General features: G+C 48.3%; 1 protein-coding gene across 5 annotated transcripts in view; it reads right to left on the reverse strand.

The window, feature by feature from the left end:
- LOC110489233 (catenin alpha-1) overlaps positions 1–15,644 on the reverse strand; it is a 224,576-nt gene that overhangs the window by 51,327 nt on the left and 157,605 nt on the right. For all 5 annotated transcript variants that reach the window (XM_036943519.1, XM_036943518.1, XM_036943520.1 and 2 more), the window contains one exon: positions 9,791–9,972. In XM_036943519.1, the coding sequence (XP_036799414.1) occupies positions 9,791–9,972 (182 nt within the window). The remainder of the gene's footprint in view (positions 1–9,790; positions 9,973–15,644) is intronic.

The following is a 15,644-nucleotide window of genomic DNA, read 5'->3' on the forward strand; positions in this document are numbered from 1 at the left end:
ATTGGTTAGGTTACTAAGGTTATCTCATCTGACGTTGTTACTAAGGTTATCTCATCTGATGTTGTTACTAAGGTTATCTCATCTGATGTTGTTACTAAGGTTATCTCATCTGATGTTGTTACTAAGGTTCTCATCTGATGTTGTTACTAAGGTGATCTCATCTGACGTTGTTACTAAGGTGAACTCATCTGACGTTGTTACTAAGGTGAACTCATCTGACGTTGTTACTAAGGTTCTCTCATCTGACGTTGTATCTAAGGTTATCTCATCTGACGTTGTTACTAAGGTTATCTCATCTGACGTTGTTACTAAGGTTATCTCATCTGACGTTGTTACTAAGGTGATCTCATCTGACGTTGTTACTAAGGTGATCTCATCTGACGTTGTTACTAAGGTGATCTCATCTGACGTTGTTACTAAGGTGATCTCATCTGACGTTGTTACTAAGGTGATCTCATCTGACGTTGTTACTAAGGTGATCTCATCTGACGTTGTTACTAAGGTGATCTCATCTGACGTTGTTACTAAGGTTAACTCATCTGACGTTGTTACTAAGGTTAACTCATCTGACGTTGTTACTAAGGTTAACTCATCTGACGTTGTTACTAAGGTTAACTCATCTGACGTTGTTACTAAGGTTAACTCATCTGATGTTGTTACTAAGGTTAACTCATCTGATGTTGTTACTAAGGTTAACTCATCTGATGTTGTTACTAAGGTTAACTCATCTGATGTTGTTACTAAGGTTAACTCATCTGATGTTGTTACTAAGGTTAACTCATCTGATGTTGTTACTAAGGTTAACTCATCTGATGTTGTTACTAAGGTTAACTCATCTGATGTTGTTACTAAGGTTAACTCATCTGATGTTGTTACTAAGGTTAGCTCATCTGATGTTGTTACTAAGGTTAGCTCATCTGATGTTGTTACTAAGGTTAACTCATCTGATGTTGTTACTAAGGTTAACTCATCTGATGTTGTTACTAAGGTTAACTCATCTGATGTTGTTACTAAGGTTAACTCATCTGATGTTGTTACTAAGGTTAACTCATCTGATGTTGTTACTAAGGTTAACTCATCTGATGTTGTTACTAAGGTTAACTCATCTGATGTTGTTACTAAGGTTAACTCATCTGATGTTGTTACTAAGGTTAGCTCATCTGATGTTGTTACTAAGGTTAGCTCATCTGATGTTGTTACTAAGGTTAACTCATCTGATGTTGTTACTAAGGTTAACTCATCTGATGTTGTTACTAAGGTTAACTCATCTGATGTTGTTACTAAGGTTAACTCATCTGATGTTGTTACTAAGGTTAGCTCATCTGATGTTGTTACTAAGGTTAGCTCATCTGATGTTGTTACTAAGGTTAACTCATCTGACGTTGTTACTAAGGTGATCTCATCTGACGTTGTTACTAAGGTGATCTCATCTGACGTTGTTACTAAGGTGATCTCATCTGACGTTGTTACTAAGGTGATCTCATCTGACGTTGTTACTAAGGTTAACTCATCTGACGTTGTTACTAAGGTTAACTCATCTGACGTTGTTACTAAGGTTAACTCATCTGACGTTGTTACTAAGGTTAACTCATCTGACGTTGTTACTAAGGTTAACTCATCTGACGTTGTTACTAAGGTTAACTCATCTGATGTTGTTACTAAGGTTAACTCATCTGATGTTGTTACTAAGGTTAACTCATCTGATGTTGTTACTAAGGTTAACTCATCTGATGTTGTTACTAAGGTTAACTCATCTGATGTTGTTACTAAGGTTAACTCATCTGATGTTGTTACTAAGGTTAACTCATCTGATGTTGTTACTAAGGTTAACTCATCTGATGTTGTTACTAAGGTTAACTCATCTGATGTTGTTACTAAGGTTAACTCATCTGATGTTGTTACTAAGGTTAGCTCATCTGATGTTGTTACTAAGGTTAGCTCATCTGATGTTGTTACTAAGGTTAGCTCATCTGATGTTGTTACTAAGGTTAACTCATCTGATGTTGTTACTAAGGTTAACTCATCTGATGTTGTTACTAAGGTTAACTCATCTGATGTTGTTACTAAGGTTAACTCATCTGATGTTGTTACTAAGGTTAACTCATCTGATGTTGTTACTAAGGTTAACTCATCTGATGTTGTTACTAAGGTTAACTCATCTGATGTTGTTACTAAGGTTAACTCATCTGATGTTGTTACTAAGGTTAACTCATCTGATGTTGTTACTAAGGTTAGCTCATCTGATGTTGTTACTAAGGTTAACTCATCTGATGTTGTTACTAAGGTTAACTCATCTGATGTTGTTACTAAGGTTAACTCATCTGATGTTGTTACTAAGGTTAACTCATCTGATGTTGTTACTAAGGTTAACTCATCTGATGTTGTTACTAAGGTTAGCTCATCTGATGTTGTTACTAAGGTTAACTCATCTGATGTTACTAAGGTTAACTCATCTGATGTTGTTACTAAGGTTAACTCATCTGATGTTGTTACTAAGGTTAAGTCATCTGATGTTGTTACTATAAAATATTTGATCAGTTAAAATTGGCTAATGTTGCTCAACATTTCTCTGGCTAGCTAACGGGAGAATTCGATCCAGCTAGCAGGATACTCAACGCGAACAATACTTCCACTACACTTCCTCCCTCACCTCAAACTTTACAAATGCCAGTTGTCTCCGTGGTCAGGAGTCTCACACCCCCCCCCCCCCCCCCCACCAGGAGTCTCACCCCCCCCCAGTCCCCGTGGTCAGGCATCTCACCCCCCCCGGTCCCCGTGGTCAGGCGTCTCACAACCCCCCGGTCCCCGTGGTCAGGCGTGGGACAGAGGGTGGGACAGACACGTAGACAGAGCGTGGGACAGAAGGGTAGACAGAGCGTGGGACAGACAGAAGGGTAGACAGAGCGTGGGACAGAGAGAGAAGGCTGGATAGAACTCAACACACCGCTAGCACTGGGCCAGTCATCACCTCTACCACCATCTTCAGACACTGGGCCAGTCATCACCTCTACCACCATATTGAGACACTGGGCCAGTCATCACCTCTACCACCATATTCAGACACTGGGCCAGTCATCACCTCTACCACCATATTCAGACACTGGGCCAGTCATCACCTCTACCACCATATTCAGACACTGGGCCAGTCATCACCTCTACCACCATATTCAGACACTGGGCCCCTGAAGCTTTAGCCCCACCCATTCAGTATCGTTCACGCCATCTGAAGCTTTAGCCCCACCCATTCATCATCGTTCACACCCTCTGAAGCTTTAGCCCCACCCATCTCTTTAAACAACAATGAACAGTGCTGGGAGCTAACCAACCAGGTTCAATGTTAGCTAGCTAACATCAGGCTCTAACTAGAAAAGCAAACGGCTCTGGGATACGAATAACAACGTCCGCTAGGGAGCCAGCCAGCTAAAGTTAGCTAGTTAAACTAGTTAGGTAGTTAAACAACAATGAACAGTGCTGGGAGCTAACCAATCATGTTCAATGTTAGCTAGCTAACATCAGGCTCTAACTAGAAAAGCAAACGGCTCTGGGATACGAATAACAACGTCCGCTAGGGAGCCAGCCAGCTAAAGTTAGCTAGCGAGCTAACAGTACACTTTAGCTTAAGACATATAGCTGGCTAGCTAGGTAAATAAAGTCTAAGATCACACGTCATGTAACGCTAGCTAACCAGTCTGCCAGCTGACATTAGCTAGCTAGCTAACAGTACACTTTAGCTCGAATTGAAACCACTGTCAAAATGAGAAACATGTCGTATCTGAAAACGTACCTAGCTAAACGCTAGACTATCTTACCTGTATACATCAACATGCATGATGGACATGTCTCCCTGTCAGGACGGACATGTCTCCCTGTCAGGACGGACATGTCTCCCTGTCAGGACGGACATGTCTCCCTGTCAGGACGGACATGTCTCCCTGTCAGGACGGACATGTCTCCCTGTCAGGACGGACATGTCTCCCTGTCAGGACGGACATGTCTCCCTGTCAGGACGGACATGTCTCCCTGTCAGGACGGACATGTCTCCCTGTCAGGACGGACATGTCTCCCTGTCAGGACGGACATGTCTCCCTGTCAGGACGGACATGTCTCCCTGTCAGGACGGACATGTCTCCCTGTCAGGATGGACATGTCTCCCTGTCAGGAACGACATGCCATGGCTGCCCTTAGTTTGAAGATGTAATCCAGAGACAGGTGTTTTCTCCATCTCTTTAGTGATCATACTCTAATTCCACCGATTTCAAAACTCAGTCCTGCAGAAAGCAGAGCAACACTTATGCAGCTCCACAACACAATACATTTAGTTTGAAAGCAGCGTTAGTTAAGATTGCCTAGACAACCTCCTGACAAGCTCAAATAGACAGAAGCCTTCTATATGGCCGACCAATCCAAACTCATCTCTCGGCATGTCCAGCCCACTCATTATCTCAGCCAAATCATGGCTAGTGGGAAGGTTGCTGACTTTTTCACTCGTAATTTAACAAAATGTATACCATGTATAAATGGCATACAGGTTTGTTATTAGGGCACATGAAAGGTCACGTTTGAGAAAGCATTCTGCCCAACCCCCCAAAAAACTGCATTTTGATTAAAAAAATATTTTTACGTTCAAAACGGCTCTCCTGTGAATCAGGTCACATCTGCCACATGCATCCGGGCTACACATGTCTTACTCATTACAAGCTGCTGGTAGTGAACTATACAGGGGCCATACGGTGGGTAGTGCACTATATAAGGGATAGGGTTCCGTTTGGGACGTAGCCATATGCAGCAAGGTGGGTGGCACCACCTAGGCAGTAATAGTCAAACACCAGGCTGTGTAGAGAGAGCTAGGCAGTAACAGGCTGTGTAGAGAGAGCTAGGCAGTAACAGGCTGTGTAGAGAGAGCTAGGCAGTAACAGGCTGTGCAGAGAGGGCTAGGCAGTAACAGGCTGTGTAGAGAGAGCTAGGCAGTAACAGGCTGTGCAGAGAGGGCTAGGCAGTAACAGGCTGTGTAGAGAGAGCTAGGCAGTAACAGGCTGTGTAGAGAGAGCTAGGCAGTAACAGGCTGTGTAGAGAGAGCTGGGCAGTAACAGGCTGTGTAGAGAGAGCTGGGCAGTAACAGGCTGTGTAGAGAGAGCTGGGCAGTAACAGGCTGTGTAGAGAGAGCTAGGCAGTAACAGGCTGTGTAGAGAGAGCTAGGCAGTAACAGGCTGTGCAGAGAGGGCTAGGCAGTAACAGGCTGTGTAGAGAGAGCTAGGCAGTAACAGGCTGTGCAGAGAGGGCTAGGCAGTAACAGGCTGTGTAGAGAGAGCTAGGCAGTAACAGGCTGTGTAGAGAGAGCTAGGCAGTAACAGGCTGTGTAGAGAGAGCTGGGCAGTAACAGGCTGTGTAGAGAGAGCTGGGCAGTAACAGGCTGTGTAGAGAGAGCTGGGCAGTAACAGGCTGTGTAGAGAGAGCTAGGCAGTAACAGGCTGTGTAGAGAGAGCTAGGCAGTAACAGGCTGTGTAGAGAGAGCTAGGCAGTAACAGGCTGTGCAGAGAGGGCTAGGCAGTAACAGGCTGTGTAGAGAGAGCTAGGCAGTAACAGGCTGTGCAGAGAGGGCTAGGCAGTAACAGGCTGTGTAGAGAGAGCTAGGCAGTAACAGGCTGTGTAGAGAGAGCTAGGCAGTAACAGGCTGTGTAGAGAGAGCTGGGCAGTAACAGGCTGTGTAGAGAGAGCTGGGCAGTAACAGGCTGTGTAGAGAGAGCTAGGCAGTAACAGGCTGTGTAGAGAGAGCTAGGCAGTAACAGGCTGTGTAGAGAGAGCTAGGCAGTAACAGGCTGTGCAGAGAGGGCTAGGCAGTAACAGGCTGTGTAGAGAGAGCTAGGCAGTAACAGGCTGTGCAGAGAGGGCTAGGCAGTAACAGGCTGTGTAGAGAGAGCTAGGCAGTAACAGGCTGTGTAGAGAGAGCTAGGCAGTAACAGGCTGTGTAGAGAGAGCTGGGCAGTAACAGGCTGTGTAGAGAGAGCTGGGCAGTAACAGGCTGTGTAGAGAGAGCTAGGCAGTAACAGGCTGTGTAGAGAGAGCTAGGCAGTAACAGGCTGTGTAGAGAGAGCTAGGCAGTAACAGGCTGTGCAGAGAGGGCTAGGCAGTAACAGTCAAACACCAGGCTGTGTAGAGAGAGCTGGGCAGTAACAGCTCAAACACCAGGCTGTGTAGAGAGGGCTAGGCAGTAACATTCAAACACCAGGCTGTGTAGAGAGGGCTAGGCAGTAACAGCTCAAACACCAGGCTGTGTAGAGAGAGCTAGGATGGCAGACATACTAGAAAAAGGCCCAAATCAATTTCCTACTGACTGATTTAACATTGCTGGCGCTTTCTGTCTGAAGACAAGGTTGAGAGTCAATCATTTGGGCGTGGACTAAAGTAGCGCTCTCTCTGCTGCAGGTGACACGGTGTAGGAAACCATTACACAGAGACCTCAGTCACTCACACACACTTTCCTAGTCTGGGAAATATTTACACACGAGTGGAGATTGATTCTGACTACAATTCCTCAGATCTATCTGAACGTTCACCTATCGAAACATCTACAAGGCATGATTGGTGGGTTTGGTTCAAATTTCAATCCCTTTCCACTGTATAAGGACTAGAAAGAGACTGTGCCAAGCCCTTAAAAATGGTTAAAATGTCATCTCCATCGGAACAGAAGTGCTGTGTTTTGAATCACTACATATGCACGTGTGTTTTAATGGCAGGCCTAGCGTAGCAGGCTAGGGGAAGTGAGAGCAGCGCTTCATTTGCATGTATTACCATTACATTAGCATGCAGCACAATGGGTCTGGGAGGGGAAACCGCTGTCCGGCAGGATGTTCTCCTGATACTTCAGGGGGACGCGGATCAGAAGTGGTATAGACTCAAGCTGACTGAAGCTGGACGATTCTAGGCATATGCCTCAGCAGCCTGACCTGAAGGAAGGGAGTAGAGGGTTGGATGGATGGAGGAAGGAGGGAATAGAGGGCTGGATGGATGGAGGAAGGAAGGAGGGAGTAGAGGGCTGGATGGATGGAGGAAGGAGGGAATAGAGGGCTGGATGGAGGAAGGAAGGAGGGAGTAGAGGGCTGGATGGATGGATGGAGGAAGGAAGGAGGGAGTAGAGGGCTGGATGGATGGAGGAAGGAAGGAGGGAGTAGAGGGCTGGATGGATGGAGGAAGGAAGGAGGGAGTAGAGGGCTGGATGGATGGAGGAAGGAAGGAGGGAGTAGAGGGCTGGATGGAGGAAGGAAGGAGGGAGTAGAGGGCTGGATGGATGGAGGAAGGAAGGAAGGAGGGAGTAGAGGGCTAGATGGATGGAGGAAGGAAGGAGGGAGTAGAGGGCTGGATGGATGGAGGAAGGAAGGAGTAGAGGGCTGGATGGATGGAGGAAGGAAGGAGGGAGTAGAGGGCTGGATGGATGGAGGAAGGAAGGAGGGAGTAGAGGGCTGGATGGATGGAGGAAGGAAGGAGGGAGTAGAGGGCTGGATGGATGGAGGAAGGAAGGAGGGAGTAGAGGGCTGGATGGATGGAGGAAGGAAGGAAGGAGGGAGTAGAGGGCTAGATGGATGGAGGAAGGAAGGAGGGAGTAGAGGGCTGGATGGATGGAGGAAGGAAGGAGTAGAGGGCTGGATGGATGGAGGAAGGAAGGAGGGAGTAGAGGGCTGGATGGATGGAGGAAGGAAGGAGGGAGTAGAGGGCTGGATGGATGGAGGAAGGAAGGAGGGAGTAGAGGGCTGGATGGATGGAGGAAGGAAGGAGGGAGTAGAGGGCTGGATGGATGGAGGAAGCAGGGAGAAGGGGGCTGGATGGATGGAGGAAGGAGGGAGTAGAGGGCTGGATGGATGGAGGAAGGAAGGAGGGAATAGAGGGCTGGATGGATGGAGGAAGCAGGGAGAAGGGGGCTGGATGGATGGAGGAAGGCAAACTAAGTGTTTTCATGTTCAATATCATGGTGTTGTGCTCAGGACAATGCCTTGGCTTGTGCTGACAGAGTGACGACAGCGTCAGGGGAGATCTGACTGGAGAATCTAGACATTTCATTGACAACTCCTTTAAAGAGGTGGAAATTGAGAGACATGCAGGCAGAGAGACCGAGAGCTTTGCTTTGGTTCCAGGCACAATGTCTCCTGAATGAGTCACTTTAAATTCATAGAGGAAGATGTATGTGCGCACACACACACAGACACACCTCTTCCCGCAAGCAAAAGACGACACACCTACCCACTCGCTCTCTCACACACACACACACACACACACACACACACACACACACACACACACAAATATATTCTCTCAAACACACAGCCCCCTCCCAACACACATGTTTTACTGAGCAGATGGCTGGCCATGGCACTCCGGTGATGAGCCACAGAGCCTAAGGTCTTGTCTATCTGTCACATTTACTACAGTCCAGTTACAGGCCTCGACTGGCCAGACAGATACCACCTTACTACAGGCCTCGACCGGCCAGACAGATACCACCTTACTACTACAGTCCAGTTACAGGCCTCGACCGGCCAGACAGATACCACCTTACTACTACAGTCCAGTTACAGGCCTCGACTGGCCAGACAGATACCACCTTACTACAGGCCTCGACTGGCCAGACAGATACCACCTTACTACTACAGTCCAGTTTACCGGCCTCGACCGGCCAGACAGATACCACCTTACTACTACAGTCCAGTTTACCGGCCTCGACCGGCCAGACAGATACCACCTTACTACAGGCCTCGACCGGCCAGACAGATACCACCTTACTACTACAGTCCAGTTACAGGCCTCGACCGGCCAGACAGATACCACCTTACTACTACAGTCCAGTTACAGGCCTCGACCGGCCAGACAGATACCACCTTACTACAGGCCTCGACCGGCCAGACAGATACCACCTTACTACTACAGTCCAGTTACAGGCCTCGACCGGCCAGACATATACCACCTTACTACAGGCCTCGACCGGCCAGACAGTTACCACCTTACTACTACAGTCCAGTTACAGGCCTCGACCGGCTAGACAGATACCACCTTACTACTGCAGTCCAGTTACAGGCCTCGACCGGCCAGACAGATACCACCTTACTACAGGCCTCGACCGGCCAGACATATACCACCTTACTACTACAGTCCAGTTACAGGCCTCGACCGGCCAGACAGAAACCACCTTACTACTACAGTCCAGTTACAGGCCTCGACCGGCCAGACCGATACCAACTTACTACAGACATCGACCGGCCAGACAGATACCAACTTACTACAGACACCGACCGGCCAGACAGATACCAACTTACTACAGACCTTGACCGGCCAGACAGATACCAACTTACTACAGACATCGACCGGCCAGACAGATACCAACTTACTACAGGCCTCGACCGGCCAGACACCAAATTACTACAGGCCTCGACTGGCCAGACAGACACCCAGCTCCTCCAGTACCCCCCAGCTCCTCCAGTACCCCCCAGCGCCTCCAGTACCCCCCAGCGCCTCCAGTAACCCCCAGCTCCTCCAGGACCCCCCAGCTCCTCCAGTAACCCCCAGCTCCTCCAGTAACCCCCAGCTCCTCCAGTAACCCCCAGCTCCTCCAGTAACCCCCAGCCCACCCTGGTCTTCCAGTACCCCCCAGCCCACCCTGGTCTTCCAGTACCCCCCAGCCCACCCTGCTCCTCCAGTACCCCCCAGCAAACCCTGCTCCTCCAGTACCTCCCAACCCCTCCAGAACCCCCCCACCCAGACACACACCTCAACACACCCCTCTGCCCCGTGCCCCCCTCCATACCTGGTGAAGTCCGTCATCTCCATCATGATCATACACATCTGTTTGGCCAGGACAATGATGTCGTTGCCGGAGTCGTCCCACTTGGACACCTCAGCGTCCAGCTTGCTCTTCTCCTCCTGGAAACTGGCCACCTGCTCAGCGATCTTAGCCTTCTGCTCCTGGGGCAGCTGGGCCATGATAGCCTGGTAGAGGAGGGGAGAGGAAAAACAGTACACTGAGCTGTTACAGCCTGGTAGAGGAGGAGAGAGGAAAACGAGTACACTGAGCTGTTATAGCCTGGTAGAGGAGGAGAGGGTTATAACAGTACACTGAGCTGTTATAGCCTGGTAGAGGAGGAGAGGGTTATAACAGTACACTGAGCTGTTATAGCCTGGTAGAGGAGGAGAGGGTTATAACAGTACACTGAGCTGTTATAGCCTGGTAGAGGAGGAGAGAGTTATAACAGTACACTGAGCTGTTATAGCCTGGTAGAGGAGGAGAGAGTTATAACAGTACACTGAGCTGTTATAGCCTGGTAGAGGAGGAGAGAGTTATAACAGTACACTGAGCTGTTATAGCCTGGTAGAGGAGGAGAGAGTTATAACAGTACACTGAGCTCTTATAGCCTGGTAGAGGAGGAGAGAGTTATAACAGTACACTGAGCTGTTATAGCCTGGTAGAGGAGGAGATGGTTAAAACAGTACACTGAGCTGTTATAGCCTGGTAGAGGAGGAGAGGAGAGAGAGAGAGTACTATGACAGATGAATAAATGACAGTATACTTCACAATACCACAACTCCTCACCAGTGAAGCGGCATTTTATTTAGCCTTTTGGTTAGCCTTTTATTTAAAATACATATATATCTGGGGAAGCTGGGCAGTGACAGCCTGGACCAGAGAGCACAGGGAAGCTGGGCAGTGACAGCCTGGACCAGAGAGCACAGGGAAGCTGGGCAGTGACAGCCTGGACCAGAGAGCACAGGGAAGCTGGGCAGTGACAGCCTGGACCAGAGAGCACAGGGAAGCTGGGCAGTGACAGCCTGGACCAGAGAGCACAGGGAAGCTGGGCAGTGACAGCCTGGACCAGAGAGCACAGGGAAGCTGGGCAGTGACAGCCTATACCAGAGCACAGGGGAAGCTGGGCTATGACAGCCTGGACCAGAGAGCACAGGGAAGCTGGGCAGTGACAGCCTATACCAGAGCACAGGGGAAGCTGGGCTATGACAGCCTGGACCAGAGAGCACAGGGAAGCTGGGCAGTGACAGCCTATACCAGAGCACAGGGGAAGCTGGGCTATGACAGCCTGGACCAGAGAGCACAGGGAAGCTGGGCAGTGACAGCCTGGACCAGAGAGCACAGGGAAGCTGGGCAGTGACAGCCTGGACCAGAGAGCACAGGGAAGCTGGGCTATGACAGCCTGGACCAGAGAGCACAGGGAAGCTGGGCAGTGACAGCCTGGACCAGAGAGCAGGACAGTACAAGGAAAATAGCACAGGGGATATAGCAGAGGGGATATAGCACAGGGGATATAGCAGAGGGGATACAGCAGAGGGGATACAGCAGAGGGGATATAGCAGAGGAGATATAGCAGAGGAGATATAGCACAGGGGATATAGCAGAGGGGATACAGCAGAGGGGATACAGCAGAGGGGATATAGCAGAGGGGATATAGCAGAGGGGATATAGCAGAGGGGATATAGCAGAGGGGATATAGCAGAGGGGATATAGCAGAGGGGATATAGCGGAGGGGATATAGCAGAGGGGATATAGCAGAGGGGATACAGCAGAGGGGATACAGCAGAGGGATACAGGGACGGTTCAGCGCTGAGATATTTGTTGAGACCAGTATCCTAATAGACGATATAGGGACGGTTCAGCGCTGAGATATTTGTCGAGACCAGTATCCTAATAGACGAAATAGCAGCAAGCAGTTAGTTGTAGCTTTTAGCCAGAGATTACTTATCACAACTCCCTTTGGAGTGAGTCTGTAGTGTGTGTGTGTGTGTTCACATGCTACGGGAGAGACAAGAGGAATCATGACATTGACAAAATCTTTTTAGTGGAGCAAAATATTTCCTAGAAGACTGTTCTACTCTGGTGTGTCTGTCTGTCTGTCTGTAGTACTATAGACATGTGTAGTAGACTGGGTATGTCTGTCTGTAGTACTATAGACATGTGTAGTAGACTGGGTCTGTCTGTCTGTAGTACTATAGACATGTCTGTCTGTCTGTCTGTCTGTCTGTCTGTCTGTCGTACTATAGAGATGTGTAGTAGTCTGGGTCTATCTGTAGTACTATAGAGATGTGTAGTAGTCTGGGTCTGTCTGTAGTACCAACATATGCAGATGGCTGTGCGTGACATTCAACGAGCCTCGCTGGCTGTGCGTCTTGCGACAGGTTGTAAAGCAGAGCAACTGTCCTCAGATCTGAATCATTATAAATTGATTCACGTTTGCCTCCTCCTCCTCTCTTCTTCTTCTAAGACCTAAGGCTACTGTATTAGTTGTCGCTAGGTTGCCAGGCCAACAACTAGTCTTCCTCCGGGTCGAGCATCAGTCTTCCTCCGGGTCGAGCATCAGTCTTCCTCCGGGTCGAGCATCAGTCTTCCTCCGGGTCGAGCATCAGTCTTCCTCCGGGTCGAGCATCAGTCTTCCTCCGGGTCGAGCATCAGTCTTCCTCCGGGTCGAGCATCAGTCTTCCTCCGGGTCGAGCATCAGTCTTCCTCCGGGTCGAGCATCAGTCTTCCTCCGGGTCGAGCATCAGTCTTCCTCCGGGTCGAGCATCAGTCTTCCTCCGAGATTAGCATCAGTCTTCCTCCGAGATTAGCATCAGTCTTCCTCCGAGATTAGCATCAGTCTTCCTCCGGGATTAGCATCAGTCTCCCTCCGGGATTAGCATCAGTCTCCCTCCGGGATTAGCATCAGTCTCCCTCCGGGATTAGCATCAGTCTCCCTCCGGGATTAGCATCAGTCTCCCTCCGGGATTAGCATCAGTCTCCCTCCGGGATTAGCATCAGTCTCCCTCCGGGATTAGCATCAGTCTCCCTCCGGGATTAGCATCAGTCTCCCTCCGGGATTAGCATCAGTCTCCCTCCGGGATTAGCATCAGTCTCCCTCCGGGATTAGCATCAGTCTCCCTCCGGGATTAGCATCAGTCTCCCTCCGGGATTAGCATCAGTCTCCCTCCGGGATTAGCATCAGTCTCCCTCCGGGATTAGCATCAGTCTCCCTCCGGGATTAGCATCAGTCTCCCTCCGGGATTAGCATCAGTCTCCCTCCGGGATTAGCATCAGTCTCCCTCCGGGATTAGCATCAGTCTCCCTCCGGGATTAGCATCAGTCTCCCTCCGGGATTAGCATCAGTCTCCCTCCGGGATTAGCATCAGTCTCCCTCCGGGATTAGCATCAGTCTCCCTCCGGGATTAGCATCAGTCTCCCTCCGGGATTAGCATCAGTCTCCCTCCGGGATTAGCATCAGTCTCCCTCCGGGATTAGCATCAGTCTCCCTCCGGGATTAGCATCAGTCTCCCTCCGGGATTAGCATCAGTCTCCCTCCGGGATTAGCATTTCTATTCCTGGTATTGTTTGCTCAATTTCACTTTTTGTGGACTCGAAATATGTAATTCAAAATAAATATGTGATTGAAAATAGCATGGACTCCGACTTCCATAATTATTCCCCTTAAAAAGCCACAATTTAAGGGCAAACTTTAATCGAATAGTTTGGGAAATACTCTTCATAACTTTAATTAACACTTTTATAATACTTCAGTAAGTAGGATTGGGATTTGGGGCGTTTGGTTGACATTTTCTTTTCCTCCGTCTCACATTTCTGTCTTATAAAGCATATAAAACGGTGACGGCCTTTACCACGTCGGTCATCAGCGGTGAGGTCCTTTACCACGTTGGTCCGGTCATCAGCGGTGAGGTCCTTTACCACGTTGGTCCGGTCATCAACGGTGACGGCATTTACCACGTTGGTCCGGTCATCAACGGTGACGGCCTTTACCAAGTTCAAAGGTAGCGGTCCTCATTCAGGCCCCAGGTGGTTAAAACTTCACCCCCAGAGACATGTCTTCTCCCCCAGAGACATGTCTTCTCCCTGTGGTCTCTGGGGAAGTAGCCTAAGATGTTTGCAGGCACCAAGCTTTCAGTAGAAACTCCTCAGCAACCGTGTCCTGTCAAACTAATGTTTGACATGTAGCGAGCTAGGTAAACAACCATAATCACAACTCATAACGTTACTACCCTGCATCAATCTGCAGGTAGCTAACCAACCTGGTTCAATGTTAGCTAGCTACAGCTAGCCAAGCAAATGGCTCTTTGTCGTAATTAGAATCGTGTAATATCTGAAAATGTAGCTAGCTGGACTATCATTCAAGATTGGACGCATCTCCTGTCAGATGTCATGGCTGCCCTTGGTTTGAAGATGTAATCCAGAGACCTGTGTTTTCTCCATCTCTTTAGTGATCATACTCTAATTCCACCGATTTCAAAACTCAGTCTTGCAGAAAGCAGAGCAACACTTACGCAGCTCCACAACACAATAGACAGAAAGAAGCCTTCTATATGGCCGACCAATCAAAACTCAGTCTTGCAGAAAGCAGAGCAACACTTACGCAGCTCCACAACACAATACATTTAGTTTGAAAGCAGCGTTAGTTAAGATTGCCTAGACAACCTGACAAGCTCAAATAGACAGAAGCCTTCTGTATGGCCGACCAATCCAAACTCATCTCTCGGCATGTCCAGCCCACTCATTATCTCAGCCAATCATGGCTAGCGGGTAGGTTGATGACTTTTTCTGTGGCTTAACCAACTAGGCTAGTAATAAATAAATAAAACACTTTTTTATTTATTTTTTTAAATAGGAACATTGCCGTTACGAGAGTCCTGTTAACAGCAAATCCTCGTTCGGATGTAATCCATCTTATTATCAAGTGATTGGCCAATGGAATAGAGGGGAGTGGTGGCCAGTTTCCTCTTTACCATAGTCTCACCAGGACACCATGCTCTCCTGCCAATTTTTCACCGACGTTTCCTCTCGAGTAGCCTGGGTCGGAGGTACACAAACAGCCCAGGGCAGACGAGTCGAAGTCGGAATTGAGGTTAGTAACTGCCGATCTGATGTTCGAAAGATCTTGTTGATCATAGGAAATTACAGCGGAAACATTTTTTTTTTGATCAGAATGAATAACATGGACCTGATCCTAGATCAGCACTCTGACACCTGATTAACGTTGGTAACTTTCCCCAAAACTGCCTGGTTTTCCAGGAATTCTGGTTGGAAAATCCCTGTAATTACGAGGGAATAAGCAGGAAATATGGGAATCCTCCAACCAGGATTTCTGGTAAACCAGGGAATTTTGGGAATGTTACCGGAATTTGGCAACCCTACGATGCATACTCATGTGATTAGTGACCTTGCCCTTAAAAAGAGACTTGAAAGACATGCTAGCTCCTAGAGCGAATCCTTAGGATTTAGTTCAGAGCACATAACAAAAGGACATTCCTTTATGTTTTTATTATAAAGGACGGCCTTCAGGTCAAGTCCCAATGCTCTTAAATTAATTCATTTCCTCGTCTTCATTCCTAAGGCTTAGAACAACTGAAGAGACTGGAAGATGTCTCTTCAAGGTTGATTATACTCTTCGAAACATTGTCTTTCAATGTCACAGACCTAAAACATTATCCAAGGTCAATGATACAGGCCTTGCTTCCCCCCCCCCCCCAAAGAAAAACACAGCTGGTAGAGGAAGTTGCAACTGAAACCTTGAAGCCGTGACAGAAAAGACAATAGAATGATTGTCGTTCCACAGGAAATGAGAAACATACGTTCTTGCTTCACTGATGCATAACAATGGGGCTGATGAGGCCAA

This window comes from Oncorhynchus mykiss, chromosome 14, assembly GCF_013265735.2.
Source record: "Oncorhynchus mykiss isolate Arlee chromosome 14, USDA_OmykA_1.1, whole genome shotgun sequence".
In the NCBI taxonomy this organism is placed as follows: domain Eukaryota; kingdom Metazoa; phylum Chordata; class Actinopteri; order Salmoniformes; family Salmonidae; genus Oncorhynchus; species Oncorhynchus mykiss.